The sequence below is a fragment of the Peromyscus leucopus genome, chromosome 1 (genome assembly GCF_004664715.2).
Source record: "Peromyscus leucopus breed LL Stock chromosome 1, UCI_PerLeu_2.1, whole genome shotgun sequence".
Classification (NCBI taxonomy): domain Eukaryota; kingdom Metazoa; phylum Chordata; class Mammalia; order Rodentia; family Cricetidae; genus Peromyscus; species Peromyscus leucopus.
Genome location: NC_051063.1, coordinates 117,549,867 through 117,569,236, shown reverse-complemented (window position 1 = coordinate 117,569,236; position 19,370 = coordinate 117,549,867). Strand labels below are relative to the sequence as shown.

The 19,370-nt window shown below is 37.4% G+C and overlaps 1 protein-coding gene across 2 annotated transcripts in view; it reads right to left on the bottom strand.

The window, feature by feature from the left end:
* Folh1b (folate hydrolase 1B) overlaps positions 1 to 19,370 on the bottom strand; it is a 65,587-nt gene that overhangs the window by 17,974 nt on the left and 28,243 nt on the right. For both annotated transcript variants that reach the window (XM_028856721.2, XM_028856720.2), the window contains exons 10-12: positions 12,457 to 12,576; positions 6,156 to 6,238; positions 4,195 to 4,258 (exon numbers count right to left, since the gene is read on the bottom strand). In XM_028856721.2, coding sequence (XP_028712554.1) covers positions 4,195 to 4,258; positions 6,156 to 6,238; positions 12,457 to 12,576 — 267 coding nt within the window. The remainder of the gene's footprint in view (positions 1 to 4,194; positions 4,259 to 6,155; positions 6,239 to 12,456; positions 12,577 to 19,370) is intronic.

The window sequence follows — 19,370 nt, the reverse complement described above, 5'->3', positions numbered from 1 at the left end:
TCTTGGAGCGATCAGGAATACAGGGAACATACCTAAACATAATAAAGGCAATTTACAGCAAGCCAACAGCCAATATCAAATTAAATGGAGAGAAACTCAAAGCAATTCCACTAAAATGAGGAACGAGGCAAGGCTGTCCACTCTCCCCATACTTGTTCAATATAGTACTTGAAGTTCTAGCCAGAGCAATAAGACAACATAAGGAGATTAAGGGGATACAAATTGGAAAGGAATAAGTCAAGCTTTCCCTATTTGCAGATGACATGATAGTATACTTGAGTGACCCCAAAGATTCCACCCAGGAACTGATAAAGCTTATAAACACCTTCAGCAACATAGCAGGATACAAGATCAACTCAAAAAAATCAGTAGCCCTCCTGTATACAATGGACAAGAAGCTAAGAAGGCAATTAGAGATACATCACCCTTTACAATAGCCAAAAATGACATAAAATACCTTGGGGTAACACTAACCAAGCAAGTAAAGGACCTATATGACAAGAACTTTAAGTCTCTGAAAAAAAGAAATTGAAGAAGATGTCAGAAAATGGAAAGATCTCCCATGCCCATGGATAGGCAGGGTTAACATAGTAAAAATGGCAATCTTACCAAAAGCAATCTTCAGATTCAATGCAATCCCCATCAAAATACCAACACAATTCTTCACAGACCTGGAAAGAATAATACTCAACTTCATATGGAAAAACAAAAACCCAGGATAGCCAAAAGAATCCTGTACAATCAAACAACCTCTGGAGGCATCACAATCCCTGACTTCAAGCTCTACTCTAGAGCTACAGTAATAAAAACAGCTTGGTATTGGCATAAAAACCGACATGTGGACCAATGGAATCGAATTGAAGACCCTGACATTAACCCACACACCTATGAACATAAAATTTTTGACAAAGAAGCCAAAAGGGTACATTGAAAAAAAGAAAACATCTTCAACAAATGGTGGTGGCATAACTGGATATCAAGGTATAGAAGGCTGCAAATAGATCCATATCTGTCACCGTACACAAAACTTAAGTCCAAGTGGATCAAGGACCTCAACATAAATCCAGCTACTCTGAACCTGCTAGAAGATAAAGTAGGAAGGAGTCTTGAACGCATTGACATAGGAGATCACTTCCTAAATATAACACCAGTAGCACCCACAGTGAGAGAAACAATCAATCAATAGGACCTCTTGAAACTGAGAAGCTTTTGTAGAGCAAAGGATATGGTCAACAAGGCAAAGTGACAGCCTACAGAATGGGAAAAGATCTTCACCAACCCCACATCGGACTGATATCCAGAATATATAAGGAACTCAAGAAATTAGACATCAAAACGACCAACAGTCCAATTGAGAAATGGGCTTTAGAACTAAACAGAGAAATCTCAACAGAGGAAACTCAAATGGCTGAAAGATATTTAAGGAATTGCTCAACATCCCTAATCATCAGGGAAATGCAAATCAATACAACTCTGAGATACCACCTTACGCTTGTCAGAATGGCTAAGATCAAAAACACTGAAGACACTTTATGCTGGAGAGGATGTGGAACTAGGGGAACTCTCCTCCACTGCTGGTGGGAATGCAAGCTTGTATAACCACTTTGGAAATCAATATGGTGCTTTTTTAGAAAATTGGGAATCAATCTCCCCCAAGATCCAGCTATACCACTCTTGGGCATATACCAAAGGAATGCTCAATCATACCACAAGAGTACTTGCTCATCTATGTTCATATCAGCATTGTTTGTAATAGCCAAAACCTGGAAACAACCTAGATGCCCTTCAACTGAAGAATGGATAAATAAATTGTGGCACATATACACAATGGAATACTACTCAGCAGAGAAAAATAATGACATCATGAGGTTTGCAGGCAAATGAATGGATCTAGAAAAAAATCATCCTGAGTGAGGTAATCCAGACTCAGAAAGACAAATTTGGTGTGGACTCACTCATAGGAGGATGCTAGATGTGGAACAAGGATGACTGGACTGCTACTCACATCACCAGTGAGGCTATCTGGAAAACAGGACCTCAAGAAAGACACGGAGAAATGGGTGAGATCTACATGAACAGCCTGGACATGAGTGGGAGCAATGAAGGGTGAGGGTCAAGGGAAAGAGAGCGGGAGATCCTAGGTGGATCAAGAAAAGAGAGGGAGAACAAGGAATAGGAGACCATGGTAAATGAAGACCACATGAGAAAAGGAAGAAACAAGTGCTAAAGAGGCCCACAGAAATCCACAAATATACCTCCACAAAAGACTGCTGGCAATGGCCGAGAGAAAGCCGGGACCGGGACTGACCTACTCTGGTGATGGGATGGCCAAACACCCTAATAGTTGTGCCAGAAACCCCATCCAAGGACTGAGGAATTTGGATGCAGACATCCATGGCTAGGCCCCAGGTGGAGCGTTGGGAGTCTAATTAGTGAGTAGAGGAGGGTTTATATGAGCGAGAATTGTTGAAACCAAGGTTGGATAAAGCACAGAGACAAATAACCAAACGAATGGAAACACATGAACTATGAACCAAAGGCTGAGGGGCCCCCAACTGGATCAGTCACTCTGAATAGGTGAGACAGTCGATTGGCTTGATCTGTTTGGGAGGCATCCAGGCAGTGGTACCAGATCCTGGGCTCGTTGCATGAGTTAGCTGTTTGAAACCTGGAGCTTATACAGGGACGCTTGGCTCAGTGTGGGAGGAGGGGACTGGACCTGCCTGGACTGAGTCTATCAGGTCGATCCCAGTCCTCGGGGGAGACCTTGATCTGGAGGAGGTGGGAATGGGTGGTGAGCTGGGGGAAGGAGAGGGGGGCAGGAAGGGAGAGAACAAGGGAATCTGTGGCTATTATGTAGAACTGAATAGTATTGTAAAATAAATAAAAAATAAAATAAGATAAATGAACATCTAACCAAAAAATGCAATATCAAATGAGATATGTGGTATCTCAATCACACTGTACCTATGTGTACTTGTTATTGATCCTAAAAAAATTATGATCCAGTTCCACATATGACATAGTCATCTAAGGCCAGTGATGTACTAAAATGTCAGACAAGTCAAATGTTTGAATCTATCAATAAAGATAAAACATCATTTTGCATTATTTGAAATACTTACTTGGAGTATTTATTCTGTAATGCACACATGTGCCATATGATCATATTTGTACTTGCAGTTTTATAACGTAGGAAAATAAGTGAAGGACATGGAGCATTCTAGGTAACCTCTTTGTCACCGTGCTATAACTAGATCCCAGAATATATGATTTATGTAAGGAAAAAATGATAATCACATTGGAGATTTTGAATAGTCACTGTATGCATGTCAGATATCATGGAGTTTGCAAACACCAATTCATTTTAAAAGCATGATAAAAGCCTTTGAGATAGGTACTTTCTTTAGAGGTAAACAGATTCAAACACACACACACACACACACACACACACACACACACACACACACACACACGCACACGCACACACACACCTTAAAATCACAAAGGAAGGAGATGGCAGTCTGTTCTCAATGGCACTTCCATTGTCCATTAACTGAGATGAGGAAGGGGAACTGACCTGCACTAAGAATGCTAAACTTTGAAACAAAGATACTCAGAAATGCAGATGAAGAAGAAAATGTAAATGTTAATGTGACTCCATCAAGACATTGTGTTACCATGTTGGCATGGTAAATTTATACTGTGTGTGTGCATGTGTGTGTGATTGTGTACATGTGAAAGTCAGAATACAACTTTATGGAGTCAGTTCTCACTGTCCAACTTTAAATGGGTTCCTAGGATACAACTTAGTTTGTGGGGCTTGTCTCAAAGTGCTTTTGCTGACTTAGTCATCTCTCAAGTCTCTATATTTAAATGTCATACATCATTCAAAAGTAAAAAGTTCTTCAATTTCATGACTTAAGCATTCGGCAGGTAATTGTCACCATATTTAAGAGAATCTGATAGAGGAGGCAAAGTAAGGAATACTGCCTTCCTGGACCAGCACTGCAATACAGAGTGAGGGAATGTCTCTTAGTCACTCATGCAGTCAGCCTTGAATCAAGGGAAGTGGTGTGAAAACAGTCACACATATTCTAACCCCATGTTAATTCTGCACTAGAATACAACTCTTCTACTAATTGTTATCTCCAGAGTAATAATATGTTCTCTATTGAGGCCAACAATATTCACCTTCTATGGAAGAATCAGCATTAATATAAGCCACACCACGTTCTTGGAGGAGTCTGGAATGTTCCTATAATAAGATATTAAAAAAACAAACAAATAAATAAAAGAAAAACTATAAGCATTATATGATTGCCTCTAACCCAAGACCCATCTTCCCTTTTTGAATGTAGATGTCTGAATGAAGGTGGATCATGTGTCCCACAAGTTTGGCATATAAAAGTATCAAAAGAAAGTTGGTTTGAGGAAGTTCTACAGTGGTTGCCAGTGAGAAACAAGAGCAACACTTTCTAAACTACATTTGAAAGCATGAACACACACTGTAGATGAGAAGGCAGTTGAGGTTTTGAACATGCACAACCATCCCTCATTTTTCTCAGTAAACATCAATTTAGGAGTCTTTTCAGTAGAAATATACTTTAAAAATACAGTCATTATTTAAACAGCGATGATTTCTGCGATTCACAAGGAATGAGCTGTTTATATTTAGTGGTCAGGAAATTTACAAGGGAAATCTGACCATGAAGCCAATTCTCTTGTAGTATTTTGCCACCTACTGGTAATTTGACAGATTGCACACTTTTAGAACTAAGAAGTGTGGCAAAGTGCTACTAAGACATTTGGGGTCTCTAAAACATTGCATATCCTGAGAATTTTGATTGTAAGGAAGAAAATAAGGAAAGTCTATGCAGCTCTGAATGATAAAAGACAATATGTTCACAATGTAGTGGTTCAGGGGTTGAGACAAGAGGATTGTGGGAGTTCCAGGGCATCCTGGGCTAAATAACAAGACTGAAAACCAAAAAAAAAAAAAAAAAAAAAAAAAACAATAATAACAATAACAACTCTATAGACACAGACTATTTCTATTTCCTGAAATATTCATAGGTTTGCCTGACACAAGGATAAAACTTTTTATGGAGAAAAACTTCACCTGAACAACAGGAATTCAGCAGGTTTTCAGAGAAACCTGTAACGCTTATGTTTAACAGGAGTCACATGAGCGTTCAAGCAACAAGAGGAAGCTGGTGGAGAAGATAGCAATGCTGTGTGTATTTACTGCTCTGTCACTCCAAGCCAATAATAAATTCTGATGGAGTTATTATTTAGGAGTGCTGGTAAATACTCTGTCTGCTTCACTGTCTGCCGTATTTAATAGAGAGGGCTTTAAATGTAAACCAGGCCTTACTATAGAACCTGAAGGCTCATTGTGACTAGCACCTAAAGCTGTTTTGAGTGGTGTGGAAGAAACCCATTAGAAACTTCCATGTTCATTTTTTGTATTTGGTGTCCAGTACCCTGATTTATTTACTATATTGCATTGTCAAAACACAAAGATAAATTAGGTTCAGCAGTTGACATTAGGTGTTTCTCAAAATTCAAATAAAACTGAATTCTTAAGATAAGTTTTGCTGAGTTGTAAAAAAGTTCTTATAGTTTTATTGATTGATTTAGTGTTTGTGTGCATGCTATGGAAGCATCCATGCCATGACACATATGTGGTGGAAGGAAGACAGATTGCAGCTATCAGCTCTCTCCTCCCACCATCTGGGTCCCAAGAACTGGACTCAAATAATCAGCTTGGCAGCAAGTGCCTTTATCAGCTGAGTGATTCTCTTGCCCTCTTGTAGATTTGTGAGCAATGATGCTACCCTTTGGGATAATTAGGCATGTGCAACCTGTCCTGTGGGCAACATGCAGTCAAGTATAGGTATCAATGCAATCCAACACAAAATTGTAAACATTATGAAATGATTGTCATTCAGTGACTCTTAAGAATAACTTGATTGTGCGATTATTCAGAATGAATTTTGTCTACAGGACATTATGTTGCAATATCAAAAGGTTGAACACACAGCAGAAGTGTTTTAGAAAAGCTCTAAGCATTGCCTGACTGGAATCATTTGTTATTCATAAAAAAGTCCCAACTGCTTTGTCATTTATATGGAAGCAAATTGTTAACCTACCTCTGCCCACTCAGTAGAACCAAGAAGGCCAAATTCTTCTGCATCCCAACTTGCAAACAGAATCGTTCTTCTAGGCCTCCATCCTAAAATACATGTGGATAACACATAAATGCTGGCAAAGTATATCATACACCCAAGACATGGAAAAGTCTACAAGATGGGAAAACCTGAAGTGCTGGGGGGGTTCCACTGAGAAAGTAGGAATGTGGATCACATCCTTACTTATACAATTTCTTTTTGTGTTTTAAAAATGGATTCAGCTAAATATCAAATAGTGTACTTTAATGGCAAAAAGAATGTAGAGAATGAAATCCCCAGGATGCCATGAGATATTCCAAATGTTTTACAATTGGCCATGGGTAGGAAACCACAGTGATCTGCAGATGCCTGACAGAGGGAAGAGTCACAGGTACAGCCAGTGTTGCAGAGGTAGACAGAACTGTGGAAGACTACATTGAATCCTGCCAAGTTATTCTGCAGTAACATCATCCATACCTCAAGGCCATCTGATTCTGTGATTTTTTTCTCTACTATCTTGTAAAATTGGTTATCAATGGCTTATTTTGAGATAGCAACATTTATTGATATTGAAAGACATGCAATTTGATAAGTAGGATTTATGATTTTGAGGTAATAAACACTGCCCCTGGAATTGAAGAAAGATATAGTTTTAAACACTGATTTTCTCACTTCCTAGATGCAAGTGAGATTGTGCAATACAAACTAAGCCTTCATGTCTTCATCTTAAAACCAGAATAGCAGAGCAAAGAAGAGACACCTTTTGATTGTCAGGAACATTAAATGGAATACTGTTTATGAAGCATTTAGTAAATGCTATCAGGTTCTTGTAATTCTGATAAATATTTCGGTGTATTTATTAAGCATGTTTTCCTTATAACTGTTGAATACAATGTTTTCTTATTGTCCAATGTGCTATGGTAATATTAAATTCCATAACCATTCATTCTTTATCATTCTTTGAGCATTTCCCATAGTTATGACAATGTGGATTTGTATTCACTGTAGAAAATTTCTTGTGAAATCATGAAACCTTTTGTAATGAGGTTAAATAGAGCCAAGTTCACGAACTATGTAAACACCCGTCTCTCAAATTGTGTTTGTTAAAATGTAAATGGTGAGCCTTTTATTTTGAACAGAGACAATAGGAATTTTCAATGTACCAAATCCAGTATTTGACCCCTGTCACACATTAACTATAAAAACCTAGGCTAATATATATAAAATGGGAACAGAATATGGAAAATGGAAAATGTCTCCATGGTTGCTGTGGCATCAAAATAGATGACATATGTAAACAGTTTCTCGGGATATAGCATCCAAACTAAACATGCTTTCTTATTGTTGATTAATAGTTAAGGGATGCGAGATGGTTCTGCTGGTAAATGTACTTGCTGCTAAGCCTGACAACATGAGTTTGATCCCTGGAATCCACATTGAAAGAAAAAAACAGACTTCTACAAGCTGTCTTCTGATTTCCACACACTCTGTGATATGCATGCATGTGCACACACACAATTAAAAGTATACATATATATGTATGTAAACACTATACAAAAATGGCCTACACTTTGCAGAACCCAGTTACCTTGTTTGAAGAATCTATTAAGAGAATAAATGGTTGGATCTCTAAATGTAATGATTATAAACCTGCCAAGCCAGACCATATCCCATCAGAGAGATGGAATCTGTGGAGAAAATTGCACTCTAAACCTTGGAGCCAGTGGCAACTGATAGCTTCTGGGAGAGGTTTGGAAAGCTTGCTCTAAGAATGTAGTTCCTACTAAGTGAACCATGTTCCAAGAGAAGGCTACACATCCAAGAATATTTAGACAGCACAAATTTGTCTTGATAGGTTAAAAAAAAATATGGCACAAATGTGGGTGAGAGGCGAAGAGTTGGGGAAGAGTGGTAATGAGTAAAAAATACACATTTTAGGAAACTCACAAAGAATAGATTAAAATAAACTCTAAAGGACACACAAAATATTTCTTAATTAAAAATATTTCTGCAAAAATTCCCCACAACTATCTCCTTCTGCTTAAATTTTAATATATCACTTGAAGATTCTAAAGACTTACTTAATGGTGGTAAGAATATGAATGGGAATAAAATGATGTGGACATCTAGTTTAGGACAGAGGCCCACTTGGAAGAATCATAAAATTTTTTCTAGTTAGATCCTTTTTTTCCTGAGTTACATAGTACAGGTGACCTGAGGTGTTATGATAGATGAAGGAGGATGGGATTGTATCCCCCAGTTCTTGACCAGGAAATCCTTGACAAGGCAAAAAAGTGACTTATTTCAGATTGTCAGATAACATAAATATTTTATGAACTAATAAAAAATAATTTAAAAAAATTAACCAACATTAATGTTTGCATTTCTATTGTTACTAACTTATTGACATTATTTAGCTTATATTTATGTATTTACTTTTTTTCCTTTTTTATTTTTAAATTTATTTATTTTACATCCTGACCTCAGTTTCCCCTACATCTTTTCTCATTCCCTTCTCCTCACCTCAACCCTGCCTCCAAATACACGCCTCCTCTGTTTCTGTTCAGCAAAGGGGCCTTCCATGGATATTAAAAATGTTGTAGTAAGACTAATCACCTCCCCTTCTATTAAGCCTGGGCAAGGCAATCCAGTATAAAGAATAGGTTCTCAAAAGCCAATCAAAGAGTTAGAGACAGCCCCTGAACCCACTGTTAGTAGTCTCACAAGAAGGCCAAGCTACGCAACTGTCCTATATATAGAGAGGGTGTAGATAAGTCCCATATGGGTTCTCTGGTTGTTGGTTCAAACTCTGAGCACCTGTGAACCCAGGGTAGTTGATTCTGTAGATCTTCTTGTAAGGGCCTTGACTACTCTGGCTCTTATAATCCTTCTTCCCTCTCTTCAGTAGGATTCCTGAGCTCAGCTTAACATTTGGCAGTGAGTCTCTGCATCTGTTTCCATCAGTAACTAGATGAAACAACTCTGATGAAAAATCTGTGAGTGTAGTAGAATATCATTAGGCATCATTTTTTTCACCAGTCACGTTTGGTTCACTACTAGGTCTCTGAACCATCCAGCCTCTGGGTTCTGGCACTCCAGGTAGTGTCAGAGGTGGGTTCACTCTCATGGACTGGGTCTCAGGCTGGACCAGTAACTGGTTGGTCACTCCCACAGTCTCTGCACCACCCTTGTCCCAACATATCCCACAGGCAGGACAGGTTGTATATTGAAGGTTGTGTGACTGGATTGGTATCCCAATCCCTCCACTGGAAGTCTTACCTAGTTACAATAGATGGACAGTTCAGGTTATGTATCCACTCTTGCTATGAGTATTAGCTGGATTATCCTTGGAGATTCATGGGAATTTCCCTTGCCCCAGGTTATTGTAGGAACCCTAAAATGCACCCCCTTTGTCACACATTCCTTTCGAAACTGTCCATTCCATCCACACTCCAACATGATCCATGATGTTTACTTGTCCCCAGTCCCTCCAAGAAATCTCTTCTGTTTTTCCTTCCCAGAGAGATCTGAGTGCCCCCTACCCCTTGAGCCTTTCTTGTTAGCCAGACTTCCAGGGTCCATAGGTTGTAGCATAGTTATCCTTTACTTTAAGGCTAATATCCATTTGTAAGTGAGAACATATCCTGTTTGTCTTTCTGGGTGTGTGTTACCTCACTCAGGATGACTTTTTTTCTAGTTCCATCCATTTGCCTTCAAGTTCTATAATGCCATTGTTCTTAACAGCTGAATAGTACTCCATTTTATAAATGTACCAGACTTCATCAACTCATTTGAGTGACATCTAAGTTGTATCCGGGTTCTTAACTCTTACAAATAAAGCTGCTATAAACATAGTTGAGCAAGTGTCTTTGTGGTATGATTAAGCATCCGTTGGGTATATGCCCAAGAGTGGTATAGCTTAGTCTTGAGGTACATAGATTAAATTTTCTGAGAAACCACCATATTGATTTCCAAAGTAGCTGTGCAATTTTGCACTCCCACCAGCAATGGAGAAGTGATCTCTTTGCTCCACATCTTTGCCAGCATAAGCTGTCTCTTGTGTTTTTTGATCTTAGCCATTCTGACAGGTGTAAAATGGAATCTTAGAGTCATTTTGACTTGCATTTCTCTGATAGCTAAGGATGTTGAACATTTCTTTAAGTTTCTCAGCCATTTGATATTCTTCTGAGAATTCTCTGCTTAGGTCTACATTCCACTTTGTAATTGGTTTATTTAGTTTTCTCGTGTCTAGTTTCTTGAGTCCTTTGTATATTTTAGAAATCATCCCTCTGTCCAATGTAAGGTTGCTGAAGATCTTTTGCCATTCTGTAGGCTGGTATTTTGTCCTATTATAGTGTCCTTTGCTTTACAGAAGCTTTTCAGTTACATTATGTCCCATTTATTTATTGTCAATATTAATACTGTGTTATTGGTATTCCTTTCAGGGAATTGTCTCCTGTGTCAATGCCTTTAAGGGTATTCCCCATGTTCTCATTGATCAGGTTCAGTGTTCCTGGTTTATTTTGAAGTCTTTGATCCACTTGGTATTGAGTTTTGTGAAGGATGATAGATGTGGATCTATTTGCATTCTTCTACATGCCACCTTTCAGTTAGACAAGCACCATTTGTTGAAGATGCTTTCTTTTCCATTGTGTAATTTTGGCCTCTTTGTTAAAGATCAGTTGTCCATAGGTGTGTGCATTTACTTCTGGATCTTTGGTTCAATTCCATTGATACAACTATCTGTTTTTATGCCAGTAACATGAAGTTTTTATTACTATCGCTCCACAGTAGAATTTGAAATCAGGGGTGGTGATACTTCCAGAAGATCTATTATTGTACAGGATTATTTTAGCTGAGGTTTTTGCGTTACCATATGAAGTTGAGTATTGTTCTTTCAGGGTTTAAAAAATTGTATTGGAATTTTTGTGGAGGTTGTGTTGAGTCTGTAGATTGGTTTCAGTAAGATGGCCATTATTAATATGTTAATACTACCAACCCATGAGCATGGGAGGTCTTTTCATCTTCTATTATCTTTTCCAATTTCTTTCTTCAAAGGCTTGAAGTTCTTGTCATAGAGGCCTTTCACTTGCTTGGTTAGAATTACTCCAAGATAATTTATATTATTTGTGGCTATTATAAAGGATTTTGCTTACCTGATTTCTTTCTCAGCCCATTTATCATTTGTATCTAAAAAAGCTACTGATTTTTTTAATTAATCATATATCCAAACATTTGACTAAAGGTGTTTGTCAGCTGTAGGAGTTCCCTGGTAGAATTTTTGGGGTCACTAATATATATTGTCATAGATTCTCTAAATAATGATACTTTGATTTCTTTTTTTCCTATTTGTATCCCCTTAATCTGCTTTAGTTGTCTTATTGATCTATCCAGAACTTCAAGTACTATATTGAATAGATATGGAGTGAGTGGACAGCCCTGTCTTTTGTCTGATTTTAGTGGAATTGCTTTAAGTTTCTCTCCATGCAATTCAATGTTGGCTGTTTGGCTTTCAGCATATTGGTTTTATTATGCTTAGGTATGTTTCTTGTATCCCTGATCTCTCTAAGACCTTTATCATGAAAGGGCGTGAGATTTTTGTCAAAGACTTTTTCAGTGTCTAATGAGATGATCCTGTGTTTTTTTTCCTTTCAGATTATTTATATGGTGGACTACACTGAGAGACTTTTATATTGAACCATCCCTGAATCTCTAGGATGAGGCCTATTTGATCATGGTGGATGATATTTTTGATGTATTCTTGGATTTGGTTTGTATTTTACTGAGTATTTTTTTTATCAATGTTCATGAGTGAAATTGTTCTGTAATTCTCTTTCCTTGTTGAGTCTCAGTGTGCTTTGGGTATTAGGATGACAGTGGCCTTATAAAAACGATTTGGCAATGTTCCTTCTGTTTCTATGTCCAGGAAACCCATGGCAAGGAAAACCTTGACAAAGCAACAAATATCCATTTGATTTACTTCGGATTGTCAGATAATATATAAAAATATTTTACAAACTAATTTTAAAATAATAAAATATAATCAACCAACATTAATGTTTGCACTGATATTGTTCATTTATCTACCATGTTGAGTTCATATTCATTTATGTGGTTTTCTGTTCTGTACTGCAGATTGAGAAGAGGGCTTCCAGCACACACAAGGCTTGTGTTATAATATGGAGCTACTTCCCAGCCCCTGAAATAATATTTCCACACTGACTTTTCCAAAGATTAAATTGAAATTTCCAGAATTTGGTTTTTCCCTAGCTGTTTCTCTTACCTTCCTTCTTCAGTGTTCCAAAGCTCCTCACAATTTCATGAACAACAGCTGCTCCACTCTGAGGGTCAATTCCACCAAAGACCCAGGCATCTCGGTGACCTCCAAGAATGACATATCTGTCTACACAATAGCAGAGCAAGGGTCGTAAACAAAGAAAATTACAAATGACTCAAAAGCATTCACAACTCAAAGTAAAAATAACAAAGATCCTAAGGCTTAGGTACATAGGTTAGTGTCTCAGATTTCAGTTTCGATTTTAGTTATCTGGTGAAATTATGAATGTGATTTAAAAATTAATTCAATGTATTATTGAGGTAATATGCATATGGATAACAGAAAAACATGAAATTATCTCTGTTTACCTCCTTACAATTCTATAATATCTGTTGCCAATTTGTGTCCATCATTTTCAGAGAGAATACAGCTCTCCACTTTCTAGTCCTTCCTATGTCCCAATCAATAAATGTTCTTCTTCCATGATATTTTCTGTCTATTATAGAAAGATAAAACTCCTTGGACTGAAAGTATTGGGGCCAATCTTTTCATATTTGATTAGATATTTATCGTCCTTAAATGTCAAATTCTTTTAAAACATGATTCCCAAGTTCCTAATTTCTGTGTGTTTCAAATCCTCAATTCCAAATTTTGTCACAGTTCCTGCACAAAGTAATCATCTAATAAGATCCAATAATCAGCTTCTGTGTGTGTGTATGTGTCTCCATATGTATATGCATTTTAGTACTTATAAGCCTTAATATTTTAAAATTCTTGGTTCTTAAGAAAGAGCACATGTTTATTCATAGCATAGAACAACACATAATGACAATTTCAGCATTTAGGAGGAGATAACATAAAATTAAGTCCAAACCCAGCCTACTCTATCTACTCTGAGATCTTGTTTCAGAATAACAAATAAGCAATACATTTGTAAGAAATATATTCAACATAATTGTACTATTTATGCTAAATATAATAATAATCAACTAAATCTTTTTTTTTCTTTTTTTTTTGTGATATATATTTTTTATTTTACAATACCATTCAGTTCTACATATCAGCCATGGGTTCCCCTATTCTCCCCCCTCCCACGCCCTCCCCTTACCCCCAGCCCACCCTCCATTCCCACCTCCTCCAGGACAAGTCCTCCCCGAGGACTGTGATCAACTTGGTAGACTCAGTCCAGGGAGGTCCAGTCCCTTCCTTCCAGACTAAGCCAAGTGTCCCTGCATAAGTTCCTGGTTTCAAACAGCCAATTCATGCAATGAGCACAGGACTTGGTCCCACTGCCTAGATGCCTCCCAAACTGATCAAGCCAATCAACTGTCTCACCTATTCAGAGGGCCTGATCCAGCTGGGAGCCCCTCAGCCTTTGGTTCATAGTTCATGTGTTTCCATTCATTTGGCTATTTTTTTTCAATAATTGAGTAAAACTGAAATTTATTATATGCCACAGTCGTCCTAGGGACCTCCATGCTATATATATAGCCTTTATGGTTCTATGGGTTGTGGTCTGATTGTTCATTTTATATCTAGAATCCACCAATGAGTGAGTACATACCATAACTGTCTTTCTGGGTTTGGGTTACCTCACTCAGGATGATTTTTTCTAGTTCCATCCATTTGCCTGCAAATTTCATGCTTTCGTTGTTTTTCTCTGCTGAGTAGTACTCCATTGTGTATATGTACCACATTTTTTTCATCCATTCTTCCGTTGATGGGCATCTAGGTTGTTTCCAGGTTCTGGCTATTACAAATAGTGCTGCTATGAACATAGCTGAGCATGTATCTTTATGGTATGTATCAGCATTCTTTGGGTATATGCCCAAGAGTGGTATGGCTGGGTCTTGAGGTAGTTCAATTCCTAATTTTCTGAGAAACCGCCATACTGATTTCCACAGTGGTTGTACAAGTTTACATTCCCACCAACAGTGGAGGAGTGTTCCCTTTGCTCCACATCCTCTCCAACATTGGTTGTCATTGGTGTTTTTGATCTTAGCCATTCTAACAGGTGTAAGGTGGTATCTCAGAGTCGTTTTGATTTGCATTTCTCTGATGATTAAGGATGTTGAGCATTTCTTTAAATGTCTTTCAGCCATTTGTAGTTCTTGTTTTGTGAATTCTCTGTTTAGCTCTTTAGCCCATTTTTTAATTGGATTGTTCAGTGCTTTGATGTCTAGTTTCTTGAGTTCTTTATATATTGTGGAGATCAATCCTCTGTCAGATGTGGGGTTGGTGAAGATCTTTTCCCAATCTGTTGGCTGTCTTTTTGTCTTATTGACTGTGTCTTTTGCCCTGCAAAAGCTTCTCAGTTTTGAGAGTTCCCATTTATTAATGGTTGTGCTCAGGGTCTGTGCTGTCGGTGTTTTATTTAGGAAATGGTCTCCAGTGCCAATGCGTTCAAGAGTGCTTCCTATTTTCTTTTCTATTAAGTTTAGTGTAACTGGATTTATGTTTAGGTCTTTGATCCACTTGGACTTGAGTTTTGTGCATGGTGACAGATATGGATCTATTTGTAATCTTTTACATATTGACATCCAGTTATGCCAGCACCATTTGTTGAAGATACTTTCTTTGTTCCATTGTATAGTTTTGGCTCCTTTGTCAAAAACCAGGTGTTCATATGTGCATGGATTAATGTCAGGGTCTTCAATTCGATTCCATTGGTCCGTATGTCGGTTTTTGTACCAGTACCAAGCTGTTTTTATTACTATAGCTCTATAGTAGAGTTTGAGATCCGGGATGGTGATGCCTCCAAGGGTTGCTTTATCGTATAGGATTCTTTTAGCTATCCTGGGTCTTTTGTTTTTCCATATAAAGTTGAGTATTTTTCTTTCCAAGTCTGTGAAGAATTGTGTTGGGATTTTGATGGGGATTGCATTGAATCTGTAGATTGCTTTTGGTAAGATTGCCATTTTTACTATGTTAATCCTACCTATCCATGAGCATGGGAGATCCTTCCATTTTCTGATATCTTCTTCAATTTCTTTCTTTAGAGATTTAAAGTTCTTATCAAAAAGGTCTTTCACTTGTTTAGTTAGTGTTATCCCAAGGTATTTTATATTATTTGTGGCTATTGTAAAGGGTGATGTTTCTCTGACTTCTTTCTCAGCCCTTTTATCATTTGTGTATAGGAGGGCTACTGATTTTTTTGAGTTGATCTTGTATCCTGCCACTTTACTGAAGGAGTTTATCAGCTGTAGAAGTTCCCTGGTAGAGTTTTTGGGGTCACTTATGTATACTATCATATCATCTGCAAATAGTGAAAGTTTGACTTCTTCCTTGCCAATTTGTATCCCTTTGATCTCCTTTTGTTGTCTTATTGCTCTAGCTAGAACTTCTAGTACTATATTGAATAAATATGGGGAGAGTGGACAGCCTTGTCTTGTTCCTGAATTTAGTGGTATCGCTTTGAGTTTCTCTCCATTTAATTTGATGTTTGCTGTTGGCTTGGTATAAATTGCTTTTATTATGTTTAGAAATGTTCCTTGTATTCCTATTCTTTCTAAGACCTTTATCATGAAGGGGTGTTGGATTTTGTCAAAGGCTTTTTCAGCATCTAGGGAGATGATCATGTGGTTTTTTTCTTTCAGTTTGTTTATATGGTGTATTACATTGACTGATTTCCGTATGTTGAACCATCCTTGCATCCCTGGGATGAATCCTACTTGGTCGTGATGGATGATTGTTTTGATGTATTCTTGGATTCGGTTTGCCAATATTTTGTTGAGTATTTTTGCATCAATGTTCATGAGGGAGATTGGTCTGTAGTTCTCTTTCTTTGTTGCATCTTTGTGTGGTTTGGGTATCAGGGTAATTGTAGCCTCATAAAAAGAGTTTGGTAGTGTTCCTTCTGTTTCTATTGTGTGGAACACTTTGAAGAGGATTGGTATTAGTTCTACTTTGAAAGTCTGGTAGAATTCTGCACTGAAACCATCTGGTCCTGGGCTTTTTTTAGTTGGGAGACTTTTGATGACTGTTTCTATTTCTTTAGGGGTTATTGGTCTATTTAAATGGTTTATCTGGTCTTGATTTAATTTTGGTATTTGGTATTTATCCAGAAAATTGTCCATTTCTTCCTGGTTTTCCATTTTTGTGGAGTACAGGTTTTTGAAGTATGATCTGATGATTCTCTGGATTTCCTCATTGTCTGTTGTTATGTCTCCCTTTTCATTTCTGATTTTGTGAATTTGGGTGCTCTCTCTTTGCCTTTTGGTTAATTTGGCTAGTGGTTTGTCTATCTTGTTGATTTTTTCAAAGAACCAACTCTTTGTTTCATTGATTTTTTGTATTGTTCTCTTGTTTTCTATTTCGTTGATTTCAGCCCTCAATTTGATTATTTCCTGGCGTCTATTTCTCCTGGGTGAGTTTGTTTCTTTTTGTTCTAGAGCTTTCAGTTGTGCTGTTAATTCATTGGTATGGGATTGCTCCATCTTCTTTATGTGTGCATTTAGAGCTATGAATTTTCCTCTTAGCACTGCTTTCATAGTGTCCCATAAGTTTGGGTATGTTGTACTTTCGTTTTCATTGAATTCTAGGAACTCTTTAATTTCTGTCTTTATTTCTTCCTTGACCCATTGATGTTTCAGGTGGGCGTTATTCAGTTTCCATGAGTTTGTGGGTTTTCTATAATTTTTGTTGTTATTGAGTTCTAACTTTAAGGCATGGTGGTCTGATAAGATACAGGAGGTTATTCCAATTTTTTTGTATCTGTTGAGATTTGTTTTGTGTCCAAGCATGTGGTCAATTTTTGAGAAGGTTCCATGGGGTGCTGAGAAGAAGGTATATTCTTTTGTGTTAGGATGGAATATTCTGTAGATATCTATTAGGTCCATTTGAGTCATAACATCTGTTAGGTCCTTTATTTCTTTGTTAAGTTTCAGTCTGGTAGATCTATCTTTTGGTGAGAGTGGTGTGTTAAAATCTCCCACTACTAATGTGTGGGGTTTGATGTGCGTTTTAAACTTTAGTAGTGTTTCTTTTATGAATGTGGGTGCTTTTGTATTTGGAGCATAAATGTTTAGAATTGAGACTTCATCTTGGTGTATTTTTCCCGTGATGAATATGTAATGTCCATCCTGGTCTCTTTTGATTGATTTTAGTTTGAAGTCTATTTTATTAGATATTAGGATAGCTACACCAGCTTGTTTCTTAGGTCCATTTGCTTGGAAAACCTTTTCCCAGCCCTTTACTCGGAGGTAGTGTCTGTCTTTGGAGTTAAGGTGTGTTTCTTGTATGCAGCATATGGATGGGTCCTGTTTTCTTATCCATTCTGTTAGCCTGTGTCTTTTTATAGGTGAGTTGAGACCATTGATATTGATGGATATTAATGACCAGTGATTGTTAATTCCTGTTATTTTTTTGGTTGTGTTGTGTTGTTCTTCTGTGGTGTATGTTGGTGTAGGATTATCTATTGCTTGATTTTTCATGGATGTGTTTAGCTTCTTTGGGTTGAATTTTCCCTTCTAGTGCTTTCTGTAGGGCTGGGTTTGTGGACAGGTATTGATTAAATCTGGTTTTATCCTGGAATATTTTGTTTACTCCGCCTATGGTGATTGAGAGTTTTGCTGGGTATAATAGTCTGGGTTGGCATCCGTGGTCTCTTAGTGTCTGCATGAGGTTTGTCCATGATCTTCTAGCTTTCATAGTCTCTATTGAGTAGTCTGGTGTTATTCTGATGGGTTTGCCTTTATATGTTACTTGGTCCTTTTCCTTTGCAGCTCTTAATATTTTTTCTTTATTCTGTGTGTTTAGTGTTTTGATTATTATGTGGCGAGGGGACTTTTTTTTTGGATCCAGCCTATTCGGTGTTCTGTAGGCTTCTTGTATCTTCATAGGTATTTCTTTCTTTAGGTTAGGAAAGTTTTCTTCTATGATTTTGTTGAATATATTTTCTGTGCCTTTGAGTTGGTATTCTTCTCCTTCTTCTATCCCTATTATTCTTAGGTTTGGTCTTTTCATGGTGTCCCAAATTTCCTGGACGTTTTGTGTTAGGACTTTTTTGTCTTTATTGTTTTCTTTGACTGACGAATCTATTTTCTCTATCGTGTCTTCAGCGTCAGAGATTCTCTGTTCCATCTCTTGCAATCGGTTGGTTATGCTTGTTTCTGTAGTTCCTGTTCGTTTTGTCAGGATTTCTATTTCCAGCATTCCCTCAGCATGTGTTTTCTTTATTGTCTCAAATTCATTTTTCAGATCTTGGAATGTTTCTTTCATCTGTTTAATTGCTTTTTCTTGGCTTGATTTGATTTCTTCCCATTTTTTGTTCGTTTTTTCTTCCATTTCTTTAAGGGAGTTTTTTATTTCCTCTTCAATGGAGTTTTTCATTTCCTCTTTAAGGGAAGTTTTTATTTCCTCTTTAAGAGAGTTTTTTATTTCCTCTTTAAGGAAAGTTTTTATTTCCTCTTTAAGGTAGTTTTTCAATTCCTCTTTAAGGAAAGTTTTTATTTCCTCATTGAGGGAATGTTTTATTTCTTCTTTAAGGGCCTCTATCATCTTCTTAATGTCATTTTTAGGGTTGATTTCTTCTGTTTCTTCTGTCATGGTATGTTTAGGTCTTGCAGGTGTAGAATCACTAGGTTCTGATGTTGCCATATAGGTCTTTATGTTGTTGCCTGTATTTTTGCACTGGCGTCTACTCATCTCTTCTTCTGTGAGGTGCAGGTGGTGTCTGTGTCTGAGAGTGCCTCTCTTGTTCTAATTTTTAGTCTTGGTTTAGTAGTGGTTCTTGGTTAAATTGGTGCTATTGGGCTATTTCTTCAGGGACAGCTGATTTCGATCGGTGAATTATATACTTATGATTCTGGTGATCTGGTTTGGTGTCTGGGTAGCGCCTTCTTCTGTGTTCCCAGGTCACGTTTTGTTCATTTGTCAACTCCTCAGATGATCTTGTTTCTTCAGACTTTAAACTGCAGGCA